We start from the raw sequence: 15,339 nt of genomic DNA, 5'->3' as shown, positions 1-15,339 counted from the left end.
CGATGTTTATCTAAGGCGGTACAAATGAGATATTGATGTCGCAAAATAACAGTAAATAAGGAAAACGATAAATACAGTGCAGATAAAGATAGGCTTGAATGTATTTCACGTCAGTTAAACGATGCTTCGATTGTCTAAATAGAACTACTTATGGGGCAATATTTTCTACTCTTGAAAAGAATCCATTTAACAAGAACTGTCGCTTTCGCGTATTCAGAACCGAGTTTACCCTTAAATTAAGGCCTTTTATTGTCACTTATAAAAGGTGCGCAGAACGCTAAAGTAGTAAACCTATTTTTAAGAAATAAGACTCGTAAGCTTAGTTGAAAAGTGATTTTGATTTAGAAAGTTCACCCAAGGAGTTTCCTGATTTTAAATCTATCAACGTGTCCGAAAACAGTTTCAAAAGTCATTTTTCCTTAAAGTGATAAAAATTCCTATTTAACTAAGCCAGGGTGTTTTCGCACTCCTTGAGTAGTTAAAACTAACCAAGTTTGTTTCAGAAAACTCGAATTAAAAATTAAAACAGCCCCTAAAGCATTTCTACAGATGCAATATGTGAAACATCTCATTAACCGCGATCCTTACATTCTAACCTTTGAAAGATTTAGCCAGACATGGTAATACAAACAAATACAACGATATTGAACATGATGAAAAGAAGTTTAGAATGTAATGTGTGAAGAACAATTAAAGCGTATAAAACAATTAAAACGAGCAATGAAGAGTAATGGCGAGAAAATTAAATAAAGTAAAGACAATGGCAGGAAATTAAACAAAGTAAATCATGACAGGGAATTAAATAAAGTAAGGCATGGCAAGTAATTAAATAAAGTAAAGCACGACAAGGAATTAAATAAAGTAAGGCATGGCAAGTAAAATAAAAAGGCAATTAAATTAGAACCTGCTCCAAACGGAGGCTTTAAATCTGGTACAAGGAAGTAAATAAACCTTTGACTTTGAAAATAAAGATGACGGCAAAATCAAAGTGCTCGAACTCAATTACACTAAGGTGCGATAACCCCTCGATGTGATGGATTACCGCTTTTACAGATGATATTATAGTCTTAGTGTTGTAAACTAAGTTGGATGATTTGGAAGTGAACTAGAATGACCTATTTATAGAGGAACTCAACAGCATGCAAAGACTAGGATGCCCTTCAACTGCTCTTTAGTGGGAATGTGGAATTCAAAGGTGGCGCCCGCCACCCCTCCATGGCGCCCACCGTGTGAGTAAATGAGGAAGTTTGTGGAATCGTGGCAGTTTCCTCCTGGTTGAGAGCTGATGTGTCATGGCTTCTCCTATAGCGGCCGCCATGCAGAACGCCACGAGTACAATATTTGCCGAAACCCCTAATTTTTTGGTCTTTTTGTTTTGTTTCTTCTAAAAAGGTCCTGAAAGAGCTAAATACTTGAAAACAACACAAAAGAAAGCATAACACAAGCAAAATGATAATAAAGACCTAAAAAACATGTGCAATCCGAGTCAAATACGCGGTGTGATTCGGTGTTACCAAAGTGCCAACTTTTTAGCGCATTAATCTTGAATTTCTAAGCACTCTTGATTTTCAGTTGCAGAGGAAATGTCTAGGAAATGTGAGGTACTACTTTGGTACCCTCAAATTCCTCCTATTTAACTAAAACCATGAGTTATTCATTGAGGAATTCAGAAGCATCCTCAAACAGCCCATTTACGGGCCCAGAGATGTTCTGAATGACTTTCCAGTGAAACAATTTTGGACTGACATTACAGGTAGTCCGAGGTACGGATCCGTAACCTCCAAAGCTTAGGTGACTCAAAATCTATGTTTCTGGTACGCCTAAAAAGGACTTACATACACTCTTTTTGGCTGAGGCAATAGTATCGGGGTGGCCACTCAGAGGGAATTATTTTTCCTACATGTTATGGCAAATAATGAGATAGTTAATGTCTCTGCATTTGCAGATAATTATTTGGGAAGAGTTGCTCATGCATCCACCGGGGGCATTTCCGTGGGGGTATGATTACCCAAATTGCAGAGCATCTCAAATTTGGCCTCGATTTGTCCTCTAAAACTCCTGTTGCAGGTAAAGCTAAAATTGATATGAAGTCCCTCATTCACCAAGGTATGATTGATGTTACCCATAACAGTTACTGAGTGATGATCAGTAGGCAGTTTATTCTTGAACTACCTAACCGAAGCAGAGTAACTATTACTGATCTCACTAACTGGTTGTATGCAAGTGCCATCCCCGAAGAAGAGGACGACCACAGTGTTGATGATTTTTGTGTAGGTGAAACCATGGATGAAGATGCCACTTTCCAGTAGCAGTTTGTACCTCTAAGTCAGGATCCTACCCAACAAGGTACCAGGTCATTCACTATGGATCAGGACCGGTGGATATGGATACAAGCTGATGCAAGGGGTAGAAAAGGCCAGGGGTAGAGAAAATTCTGCAAGGGGGAATTTTGGAGGATATACAACAGTTGATGTTGCATTTCCCTCCGCCTCCTCAATAAGGGAATTGTGAGTCACCCTTCTCTCTCTCTTTCTCTCTTGTTCTAAAATATTAAGGCTAATGTTTAGTTCAGTTTTGTGGTGGGGGGGGGGGGTTAACTATTTTTACTATTTTTGTTATTTTTGTTCCTTATCTTTTGTTTGTGTGTTTTATTTAAGTGTTTCAAGTAGTACAGTTTCTTGGTTTCATTGTTTGAATAAGTTATGAATATTAGTAATAATAGATGAAAAGAGTCACTAAGACGAAATGCTCGGTTGCTTTCAGTGGAATTACCCCCAAAAATATTGATACTTCTGAAGATGATTGGACGCAACTTTCTTGAGCTCGACTAAAAGAGGAACCCTGTGCATCCCAAATTAAGAGGGAAGCTGCATCACACTAGAGGTATTATGGACTTTGTTAGCTTTTCCCAACATGGTGAGATTAGAAAAGTCCAAACACAATATTCATCATGAGAGATAATTCAGGTATGTTTTTATCACTCAGAGTTTGCATAAGTTCTTTTCGAATATCACTGCATTATTACATACACTGAGGCAAGTTGTTTCTTTTACCCTTGAACCTTTCGAGCCGTCCATATAAATCATTATCCCTTGTTAAACCAATTTGAGCTTGTATCCCTTTGTTTGTATATATTACCACATAAGTATAACCCTTGGCCCAAACACTTTCATACCCTGTTCAGAGTGATTATTGTTGTTCTTTAAGTTGTGTTTCATTTTAAGCTTGAGGTAGCCCCATATAAGCTGAATAAGGTGAGTGCGAAAAAAAAATGATGATTGAAAAATAGAAAAATAAGAGAATCTGATGGAACAAAGAAAAGCACTCACCAAAGGAAAAGACTCAGTTGGATACAAACTCAAAAAGAAAAGGAAAAGAAGAGAAGAAAAACTGAGTAGTTGATCTGACCAGCAAAACGATGTTTCTAAAGATTTCCGACAATGGTACTTTAGAATAATCGCAGTGAAAAGAATGATAACATCGACTCTAAACCCAAAAATCATTTTTCTTCCTTTCCATATCCCACCTTAACCCAAGCCCCATTACAACCTGGAAGACCTCAAAAAGTGTGTGTGTGTTGTGCAGGTGAGATGAAAGGAGAATTTGTTAAATCTTATGAGCCGGTATTACTTATTGTGAAATTTTGAGTGAAAACACTTTAACCCCGAGACTCTTGGTGAGAGTGTGAAACAAGCTGATAGGTGAAGTAGTACTTCTATGTAGAAGTGTGGTGGAACAATCAAATGCGAAAAGCAGGGGACCCTGAAGGAAGAAGCAAGAGCACGTTGCGAATGGTCTCAGCAGTATTGTGGTAAGAGTTGAATCTTCAACTATTTTTGGGGATGACATGGTGTTTATTTTGTCCTGGACATTTCTTTAGGACAAACAACAAGCTAAGTTTGGGGTTGTGATCAGTCACCATTTATGATATATATTCTTTCACTTGTTCGGCAAAAATACAGGTAAACTGTAGGACTTTGTTCTTATTTAGTGGTCTTTTGAGTCAGTTTCTTGTACCGCTAGTTGATTTAATCGTTTCATCATTTTTTTAAGTCTCATTTCTATTTTTTGCATGTTATGCTTTGGTTGTGTGCCTTTACTATTTTTTAGGTTCAAATAGATATTCAGGTACGATCGAATGCATAAACCAAGGAGAATCGCGTAGAATCGAAGAAGTTTTCCCATGCTTCAGTAGGCCTGCTACAGCCACCCGTAGCACCTACTACGGGTTGTAGCAGAGAGGTCTAAACCAAAGCCAAAATCCATACAAAACAGGGACGCATTATGGCCACCCATAGCACCTGCTACGAGCCGTAGTGGAAGGTCTGAAACAAAACCTAAATTTTACATGAAACATGGGTGTGTTGCGGCCACCCGTAGCCCCTACTATGAGCCGTAGCATAGGGGCCTAAAACAAGAGCATCAGAGACATGGGCCTGCTACGGCCACCTGTAGCACCGACTACAGGTCGTAGCAGGCATGCATGCTAAAACCAAATATTTCATTTTTTGTTAATTTTAAGTGCTCATGGTGTTTTGGTCCATTCAAAACCTGATTTTATTAACTATTTTGGATCTGTTTGAATGGGGAGAAAGGAAAAAGGAGGACTTTTCTATTCAAGGGAGTTTTTCAGACAAGAATTGGGAACTTCTTGGCAAGAGAAAATTACACAATTCAGAATTAGAGAAAAGAAGAGCTTGGGGGAGAAGAGATTTTCATGAGCAGAAGCGATTGAAGATCAAATTTCATCTAAGTACTTGTAATGTCTAAACTTTATATTTTGATTTTATTGAATACTATGAGTAGCTAAACCCCCCAATGTTATGGGGTGTCCCTGATTTGAATCTGTAATGACTTTGATTTGATATTTGCAATAATAGTGTTGTTTTTCATAATTAATCTATTCTCTTGATGTTCTTAATGATTTCTCTTTCGGAATAATTGAGATTGATATATGATTATCAATTAGGTTGGACCGCTGTTAGTAATGCTTTCATGAGAAGATTTTATAGTAGATATCACCTAGGATTATGGATACCCTATAGAAACCAAATTGTTCTTGATATAAAAAGGCTTAATTTCATAGGTAAATTTATATGGACATAGAGATTAGGGATGAATGATTAAAGGTTTTCTCACTAAGACATTAGGAGAAAACAGCCTTAAGAACTGGTATTAATGAATTGATATTTGTTGTTGCAATATTGATTCGGAGTTGTTACAGAAAGAAATCACACATATTCCCTCGCATATTACTCATATTTATCAACCGTTCAGTGCACCATTTACGCTTTTCACAATTATTTTCATAATTTAGAAAGGAATTCCAAAACATTAATTTTTGTTTAATTGAACAACAATTAGAACTCAATATTTACAAGCAGTCCTTTAGACCAACATTCGAGAAACTTTCCTCATTATTACTATAGAGACAAAATAATACACTCGTTATTTTTCTGATTATGAGGCAAATTAAGTCACGGTTCCTGAACGAAAGACGAGTATTAGAAAGACAAACTCTACAATTTGTACCCAAACACTCAGGAAAAAAGAGGCCTACACCCAATTAATCATTTTTCATCCATGAAAGAATGAACTAAATTCGGTTAATTGTTGTATTTTGGGACGGAACACGAGTACCCAAAAGGCAAACTCTATAACTTGTATCCAAATATAAGGGAAGAAAGATGCCTACGCCTAATTCATTCCTTTTTCATCCATTTTATTTGAGAAACAACTTTATTTTTATTGTGAAAAAGATTTGACTTTTTTAAATCAGAGATTAAATTATTTTAGTTTTTATTAGCCAATTAATCAACATTATTTAATTAAATAAAATAATATATTTTTATTTAAAATAAAATAGGGTTTTGATTTTTATATGTATGGTGATAAAAAATTTAATCTATTAATTAATTAAATAATAAACAAGAAAATTTAAAATAAAGGAAACAGGTGCAAAATGAAATATGGGGTGAGACATTAGTAAAAGGAACAAGCCCAACCTAACATTCACAAACCAATTAAAAAAAGATTAAAAAGACAAGGGGCTTGAGTTAACCGTTTGATCAATCAGATAGTTTTTATTTGTTTTCACTATTCAATAATCTAGGTGTCATGATTAGCATCGCCTGATCTAAAATTAAGACCCACGGTGCACCCCAGGAGGATTCTGTATAGGATCCCTCCCTAATTTGAACCCAAATACAATTGGGATTTGACACGTGACATTTTATTATTAAAAATAATAATAAAAAGTTAATTAAAAGAGAGAAAGAAAAAACAAAACTCAGAAGTTCAAAACTCTCTCTCTCTCTTTTATGTTCCTTTTTCTCACCTATCTTCTTTCAAAATATTTAACTCAAAATCCAAACACTCTTTGTCAAAACCAACATCGATGATCCAACCACACATATAACACAAATGGAAACAACAACAACAAAGAAAAAAGAAAAGAGTAAAGGAAAAAGAGCTAACAGCGTCTGACGACGGTGAGAGGAGGAGGTGGCAGATTCGCAGACGATGGCTAGAATCACACGCGCGAATGGATCGGGTGATGGTAACGTTAAGGTGGCGCTTGCGCATGCGTTGAAAGGATGTCGAAGATTTGTGGTGCTTCGCCAGAATCGCATGAAACTCCGACGGTGATGTCGAATCTCATGAGGATTCGCCGGATCTAAAATTTCTTCTTCCCTTTCCTTTTTTATTATTTCAGTTTTGATTTATTTTTTTTAGTTGGTTTTGATTTTGGTTATGAATTGTTATTATTTGGATCTACTATGGTTTGTGAATGAAAGTTTGAAGGTGTGAGTATTCGTGGTTTGTGAAGGTGAATGACGATGAATGTGAAGGTTAAAGTTGGCGGATGAAGAAGTTGATACATGACAAATTAGGATAAAAAGAAATCAACTTGATTTTTCTTAATTGTTGAAATACCAAATAAATAAATAAAAATTAAAAATTAAAACAAATTAAATTAAACCATTTTTTGTGAAATTTTTTATATCAAGGAAAAATAAATAATGCAATAAAATAAAACAAAAACAACTATTTTTTTCATTTTCATGTATTTAAGGAAATTATCAAAATGGCCAATACGGCTAAAACAATTATTATTTTTAGAAAAAAAACTAAAATAATAATACAATAAAGAAATCACAAATATATAGATATAGTTCATACTGATATTTTTGTGATCAATGATATGTCTTTAGGTGGTGCATCATATTTTGTTACTTTTATTGATGATCACATTAAAAAAAGAAGTGTGCACTTATCAAAAGATTAGGTATTTGATGTCTTCAACCACTTCATGCAAATGTTGAAGGAAAGAAAAGAAAAGAGAAAAAATTTTGAAATGCGTCATAGAAGATAATGATGGTGAATATAGAGGTGTATTTGAAGATCATAGCAAAGTTCGTGAACTCATACTTGGGAAGACTATTCTAGAGATCCCTCAAATTAATGGAATTGAAGAGAGAATGAATATTACCATTATTGATAGAAACAAATACATGTTCCAACATTTAAAGAAACAAGCTATAGTTGAAATCAAATATATCTTTATATCCCAACGATTACAAATTATAATTATTAGTTGTAGAAAAGCGTTACACCTATGGTGGGTATCAGTCAAAGTGATGACTGTATATTTCGGATATAATAGAGACCAGATGGACTACCATTGGGAAGCAATGCTAACCTAACAGGATGAGAAGCACCTTCTTCTGCAGTGAAGAAACCAGTATTAGCAGTTATATCTGTCTTCACATAACCAGGGCAAACACAATTGATGCAGAAATGTGGATATTTCTTTGCAATAATTCTTGTATAGGCATTCATGGAAGCTTTAGCAACAATATAGGCAGATGTATACTTAGGCCAACCATTTCTTTCTATAGATCCTTGTTCAAAATCTTTGAGAAACTCCTTTAACACTTCATCTATTCTCTCTTCTGTAAGGTTATCAACATCACTAAAAACTCCTTTAGCCCATTCATTTGATACATTCTGATTTGACGTCAATAAATGAAAATAAGTGACAATACTAATTTAATTTAAGGGGAAAAGAACATAAAAAAAATGTTGGAGTACCTCTATCTTGCCCAGTGCTGATGAAACATTGACTACTCTCGGTGAATCTGATAACTGGAGTAGGGGAAGAAGACATTCAAATGTTCTCTTAGCCCCGTGATAATTTATCTCTAAGCATTCTTTAGCTGACTCATACGATTGTGTCATTGTCCTTCTCAATTCATCATCAGATAATGCCTTCTGCAAGGTAAGAAAAACTCAATATTCAAAAGTCAAAATCGTTATAGAAATTCATATGGATGTTCAAATTGATTAAGAAAAGTAGCATATCGATTGGAATCCATTCAGTGCAGGTAAAATGAGTTTCAGACTTTTTATGCATATATATTTGACTAGATTTGATTTATTCATAAGATGTGTTGATATATACTAACTAACTAACCCCTTTTGTAATGATTGTTGAAGTGAATAAATCACGGTCTTTAATTTCAACTCCGCCAATACCAGCATTGTTAACCTACATAATACAATCATTGATCATGAATTATATACAAATTAAACAAGCAACATTTATTAACTCTTTGATGGAGTTTACATTAAACCTCCATTAATGCACAAGAGAAGAAGAAGATGATAAAATAATGCAGAGAATAGAGAGAGAATTGTAACTAACTTTCAATCTCAAAACTCAAATTATAAAATATGTTACAAATGCAATTAATATTTGAGTTTTATACAATGACCAAAATGAAACTCAAACTCAAACAAAATATAAATGCAAATTCAAATGAAATGCAAACTAACTTGAATATGAATTACATTACATTTAACATCATCCCTTAATTCAAGTTTAAAAATCAACAACACCAATTACATCCCTCAGATTGATGAAATGTTCAGTTTTGATTGTCTTGGTCAGCACATCTGCAAGTTGCTTCTGAATGCTGACATGAACAACCTCAAGTACTTCATTATTACCTTGATTGCGAAGAAAATGTTACTTAGTATCAATGTGCTTACGTCTTCCATGCAGAATTGGATTCTTGGCAAGACTTATGGTTGATTTGTTGTTTATCATCAACCTGACTGGTTTGCTCACCTTGAACTTCAATTCATGCATCAAATTCATCAGTCAAACAACTTGACAAACTGACAAAGAACCAGTTATGTATTCAACTTCAGATGTTGACAATACAACCACTGGTTGCTTCTTAGAGAACCAAAAAATAGGAGCTCCTATATACATGAACAGGTACCCTGTAGTACTTCTTCTCTCCACTCTATCACCACACTAGTCAGAGCCTGAATAGCATATATACCTCGCATCTGACACTCCATATGGAAATAAAATTATATTCCTCATAGTCCCTTTTACATACCTCAGAATCCTGACTGCAGCTTGGTAATGTGATCACTTTGGTTTATTCATAAACTACTTACCATTCTAACCACATAACATATATTAGGTCTAGTGTTACACAAATATCTCAGACATCCAACCAATTGTTTGAAGCATATAGAATTTACATCCTCACCATCAACATCAGAATCCAACTTATGATTTGTCTCAACAGGTGTGACTCCTGACTTACAATTCATCAACTCAAGTTTCTTTAGTAATTCAAGTTCATACTCCAGTTGGTGCATAATAGTTCCCTTTTCAGAGTGGAGAATCTTCATCTTTAGAAAGTATACCATGTTTCCAAGGTCAGTCATATCAAATGCATTCATCAACACCTTTTTGAACTTTTTTATCTCAGAAGTACATCTCTATGTCAAAAGTATGTTATCTACATAAAGACACACAAGAATCACATTTCCATTAGAAGTATGATGCACATAGAAATCATACTCCATTTCACATTTTTTGAATCCCATATGCTTGAAAAAAAAAATCAATTTTGAGATTCCAAGCCCTTGGAGCTTGTTTCAGCCTGTACAACATCCCTTCTTTATTCTCTTTCACAAATCGGGAGGTTGTAACATATAAACTTCCTCTTGCAATGGACCATCCAGAAAAGCTGACTTTACATCTAATGTATCAGGGGCCAATTCCTATTTGCATCTATAGTAATAACCAACCTTGTGGTTTCATGTGTAGCTACAGGTGCAAACACTTCAAGTTAGTCTAAACTTGACTTTTGTAAGAATCCTTTAGCTACTAACCTTGTTTTATGCTTGGCAACTGAACCATATGACTTCAGCTTTATCTTGAAAATCCATCACACACTGATGGCTTTCTTGTTATGAGGTGAAACAATCATTTTCATGTCTTGTTTCTTTCAATGGCCTCAAGTTCTTCCTTCATGCTTTTCACCCACAACTTCTTCTTGAGAGCCTAATTAATGCTTTCATGTTCAAAGTCCACCGTCATGGAAATCTGTATGACTTCCCCTACAGAGTCAATCTCAGTAACTTGCAGCAACTCAAAGTCTGAAAGTCTCATTCGTATTTGTCTAATTCTCTATGGTCCCTAGAACTGTGTATGTTCATCTTCAGAAGCAGGAACACCTTCAAAAGCTCCACCTTCAGAAGCAGAAGCACCTTCAGAGGCTGGATCACCTTCAGAGTTAGAGTCAGCTTCAAAGTCAAACTCACCTTTAGATTCAGAATCTCCTTCAAAGTCAGAATCACCTTTAGAGGCATAATCAAACTCTAGTGTTGACACTACACTAGAGTTGGATTTATACTTGTTTGAATCCCATGTTTATGATTCTTTCACTATGACATATTTGTTGACTTCAACTTTATTGGTGACTAGGAAATAAAACTTATATGCAACTATATAGTGGTAACCTATAAGCAACATGACTTTGCTTATGTCATTCAATTACCTTCTAGTAGCATCTAGTATATGTTTGTAACATTCAGAACCAAACACCTTGAAATGGCGGAGACTTTTCCTTCTTCCAATCCAGTTATCAATATGAACTACTTCCTTTAACTTCTTTGTTGTAAATCTATTGAGCGCATATGTTGATGTGGCAATTGCTTCACCCCATAATGTGTGAGGTAGATTCTTCTCCTTCAATGTGCTCCTTGTCATATCAAGCAGAGTTCTATTTCTCCTTCAACAAGACCATTATGCTATAGAGTGTATGGAGCAGTCGCCTTATGCTCAATGCCCCAGTTCCTCACGGAACTTCACAAACTCTATTGAATTGAACTCACCTCTAGCATCCGTTATGAGGATCTTCAATCTTTATCCACTTTGTTTTTCAGCATTCACTTTGAACTTCTTGAACTCGGCAAACACCTCATGTTTGAACTTTATAAGTGTTACCCATGTCATTCTTGTGAACTCATTCACAAATGACACAAAATACCTGTTTCCTCCAAGTGAAGGTACCTCAAATGGCCCACATACATTAGAATGCACCACACCCAAAGCATGAGTTTCTCTTGGAGGCATTTTTTATATGAATGGAAATATTGGTTTCTTTCCTCTCATGCATATATCACATGATTTATGTGGTGTTACAATATTTGGAATTCCATGTACCAGATTCTTTAAACTCAGATGTCTTAAGCTTCTATAGTTAAGATGCCCAAATCTCTTGTGCCACAACTCACTTTCCCCTTCATCACTTCTTTAACTACGACATTGAGTGTTTGATGTTGAAACATTCACTTTGAATGTCCTGTTTCTTCCCAATTCATACTACATAATCAACTTCTGATTACATTTATACAACTTCAAGAGATTGTCCTTCATGGTTACTGAAAAACCTTTTTCTATCAGTTGACCTACACTCATCAAATTTCTATTCATGCCAGGAACATACCATATATCAATTTTTACATTGTTCAATTCCACTTTGACATTTCCCGTTCCTTCAGCATTCAGATACTCAATATTAGCACATCTGATCTTGGTTTTTCTACCATAGCAAAAATCAACAAGCCATTTCTTATTTCCAGTTAGGTGATTTGAGTTGCCAGTGTACATATACCACCAGTATACCATTGTTCCACCTACATTCTTAGATGCCATCAATAGCATAGATTCATCATCAGAATCTCCTCTAACTCTGTTGGCTTCTTCACCCTTGCTAACCTTGTTTGATCAGCAATCAGCAACAAAATGGTCAAACTTGTTGCAACTACAGCACTGAACCTTTCTCTAATCAAACTTCTCTTTTCACTTCTCAACATTCTTATGTTTCTTCTCTTCAGAGTTGGAGAGTTCTAACTTTTGAAAACCACCACCATACCTTTTCTTATTCTCTAGCCATGCTTGCTTCTGGTACTTCTTGACAAAAGAAGCTTTCGGAGTCTGAGCTTTCAGAGCCTGTTCTGACTCCCTTTTAGAGTTTCTTTCAGTCAAACATAACTCTTGTGCCTATAAACTACTCTGAAGATCTTTAATTCTCATGGTGCATGTGTCTTCAGAGTGTTCTATAGCTAGACCTATGTAACCAAATTGAGGAGTAAGCGATCTTAGTACCTTTTCAATGATTAACTGTTCAGAGAGCATTTCTCCACAAGACTTCATCCCATTCATGAACATAATTACTCTAGAGATGTAATCAAGCACCTTCTCATTATTATTTATGATGAGATTCTCATATTTTTTGCGCAGGGACTGCAACTTTACTTTCTTCATTGATGCGTCACCACCATAGCATGACACAAGTGTGTCCCACGCCACCTTCACCTCATCGAATCAACAATCTTCTCAAACAACTTCGTATCCATACACTGATGGATATAGAAAAACTCCTTCTGATCCTTCTCCATCGTTTCATGTTGTGAATTTCTTTGCGCTTCTGTTGCATTTTTTCCAACCGACATTTAATCGTCATTGACGAGATCAAGAACATATTGAACTCTAAACAACACACACATCAGAATCGACCAATGATTCTAATTCTTTATGTAGAATATTGGAAGTTTTGTGTTCAAACTACCGCTTTCTCCGTTCATCTTCGTTCTTGTGCAAATCACTCATTTCTTACCAACACCTATGTTTCCCAAACCATTCAAGATTTGTGACTCTCCTCGATTTCGAACTTCAATTCAATGAGAATTTTAGGAAGGAAATCAATCACAAACCTCATTTCACTCATGTTTCTCGTGAATTAGAACGGAGCTATGGATACCAATTATTGGAGTTTACAATAAACATCGACTGGTGCACAAGAGAAGAAGATGAAGATGAAATATTATAGAGAAGAGAGAGAGAGAGAGAGAGAGAGAGAGAGAGAGAGAGAGAGAGAATTGTGACTAACTTTCAATCTCAAAACTCAAATTACAAAATTTGTTACAAATGCAACTAACATTTGGGTTTTATATAATGACCCAAATGAAACTCAAACTCAAACAAAATATAAATGCAAATTCAAATGAAACGCAAACTAACTTTAATCTAAATTACATTAGATTTATCACTCGTAACATGAAATTTTTAATGAATTATATATATATATATATATATATATATATATATATATATATATATATATATATATATATATATATATATATATATATATATATATATATATATATATATATATATATATATATATATATATATATATATATATATATATATATATATATATATATATATATATATATATATATATATATATATATATATATATATATATATATATATATATATATATATATATATATATATATATCAAGCTGATTAAATGGCAACTAAGGCATGCTTAGATTCTAAAACATGAAGGTCTAAAGACTATAAATGCAACATGTCAATTTATATATGACCAGGGAAGACAATGGGGTGAGCACTACAAATACTTCCGACTCTACTTTCTCATCCTCAAGTTATTATTTTCTGTGGACTCAGGCTTTGTTTGAAAGTTTGGAGGAGAATGGAGTGAAAGACTTTTTAAAAAGGAAGAATTGAATGAAAATAATAGAAGGATTTAGTTGAGGAGAGTTTTAGAGGATTTGTTTTTATTCACAAATTTATATCCCCTTATTTGGAGGAATTGAAAAATTGTATTGGAGGAGGGGTTTGGAGTGTTATGGAATGTTTAGACATATTGTTAAAATATAATTTATGTTGTTATAGTATTCCAAAAATTAAAAATTTATTAAATATAAAAACTCTTTTATCGTTATATAAAAAAAGAATTTCAAAAAATGTTAAAGATTTATCTATATTTAAAATAAATAAAAAATTCAAAGTAACTATTGTTCCTTTTGAATTGACTGCATTTAAAAAAACACATGTAGAAGTGTTCAAGATCAATCTAGCTTGATTAAGTTATATGGAGGTGCAGAAGGAATACATGTTAAACGTGATGTCACAACATGTTGGTACGACATATGCGCCTCGCGCAACAAGTTATTGCTGATGCGTTTTGGAAAACTTTCTGGTCAAAGATTGAATCAGATTTTATTGCAAATTGGTTTAGCAATATGATTAAGTGATTTGTTTGACAGTTGGACGAAGGTTGATTCATATTTAAATGAAGATTCAAATTTAAATTTAAATTGAAAAAAATCATATATATTTTGAGAGATTTATGGAACAGATAACATCCAACAGATTCTGCATTAATTCTAAATGAAATTAAAGCTAATATCTAACGAGAAAAATCCAAAGTTATTATGCTATATATGAAGATCAAACTTAAATTGGAAAGCAAGCATTCACAATTAATATTTTAGAGCGCTAGGGTTTACATGAGTCCTTTTTATTTTATGTACACCACATTATGTTCCAGTAGCTTGGCATAGTTGTAGGTTTGTCTAGTTGAGTTGTAAGTTCAACACCTTTATGTACACCTCTATGTTTCAGAAACATGTCATAAAAGGTTTGTCTAGTTGATTTGTAATATTCGACATTGATAATTGGGTTAAACACCAATCACTAGGGTTTAGTGATTGAGAGAAAGTGAGAGGGTTTCTCATATTTAGGCAAAGTCATAAATAGAAAGTCATTTGGTAGTGTTAGGAAGAGGGCATTGAATAACATAGAGTTTTTTGTTGCTTGTAATGCTAATTGTACTAAGATACTAATAGTGAATTTCCTTTCTTGGGTTGGAAGTTAACCCTTAAGACGTAGGTGTTGTTTACATCGAACTGGGTTACCAATTTTTGTGTTCTTTGTTTCTTTTCTGCTCCATCAGCTTGTACAACATACTATGTATTATTTTTGGTGATTATGATTTAACTTGTTGAACCAATTGTCTAGTACATCGTGCTCGACATTTATCTCCTAAGGAACTTAATTTTAATTGGCATCAGAGCAGGCACCCTAGCCTGTTGGGAGAGCTCCAGGGAAGATAAATTATACTCAAATGGACACAATGAAAGATG

General features: G+C 34.3%; 1 protein-coding gene across 3 annotated transcripts in view; it reads right to left on the bottom strand.

Moving 5' to 3' along the window:
- Positions 1-7,465: 7,465 nt before the first annotated feature.
- LOC127075911 ((+)-neomenthol dehydrogenase) overlaps positions 7,466-15,339 on the bottom strand; it is a 45,334-nt gene continuing 37,460 nt past the window's right edge. For all 3 annotated transcript variants that reach the window (XM_051017430.1, XM_051017428.1, XM_051017429.1), the window contains exons 3-5: positions 8,477-8,551; positions 8,095-8,274; positions 7,466-8,010 (exon numbers count right to left, since the gene is read on the bottom strand). In XM_051017430.1, coding sequence (XP_050873387.1) covers positions 7,633-8,010; positions 8,095-8,274; positions 8,477-8,551 — 633 coding nt within the window. In that variant the 3' untranslated portion in view covers positions 7,466-7,632. The remainder of the gene's footprint in view (positions 8,011-8,094; positions 8,275-8,476; positions 8,552-15,339) is intronic.

The sequence above is a fragment of the Lathyrus oleraceus genome, chromosome 4, assembly GCF_024323335.1.
Source record: "Lathyrus oleraceus cultivar Zhongwan6 chromosome 4, CAAS_Psat_ZW6_1.0, whole genome shotgun sequence".
NCBI classification, from domain to species: Eukaryota; Viridiplantae; Streptophyta; class Magnoliopsida; order Fabales; family Fabaceae; genus Lathyrus; species Lathyrus oleraceus.
This window is presented reverse-complemented; position numbering and strand designations above follow the sequence as displayed.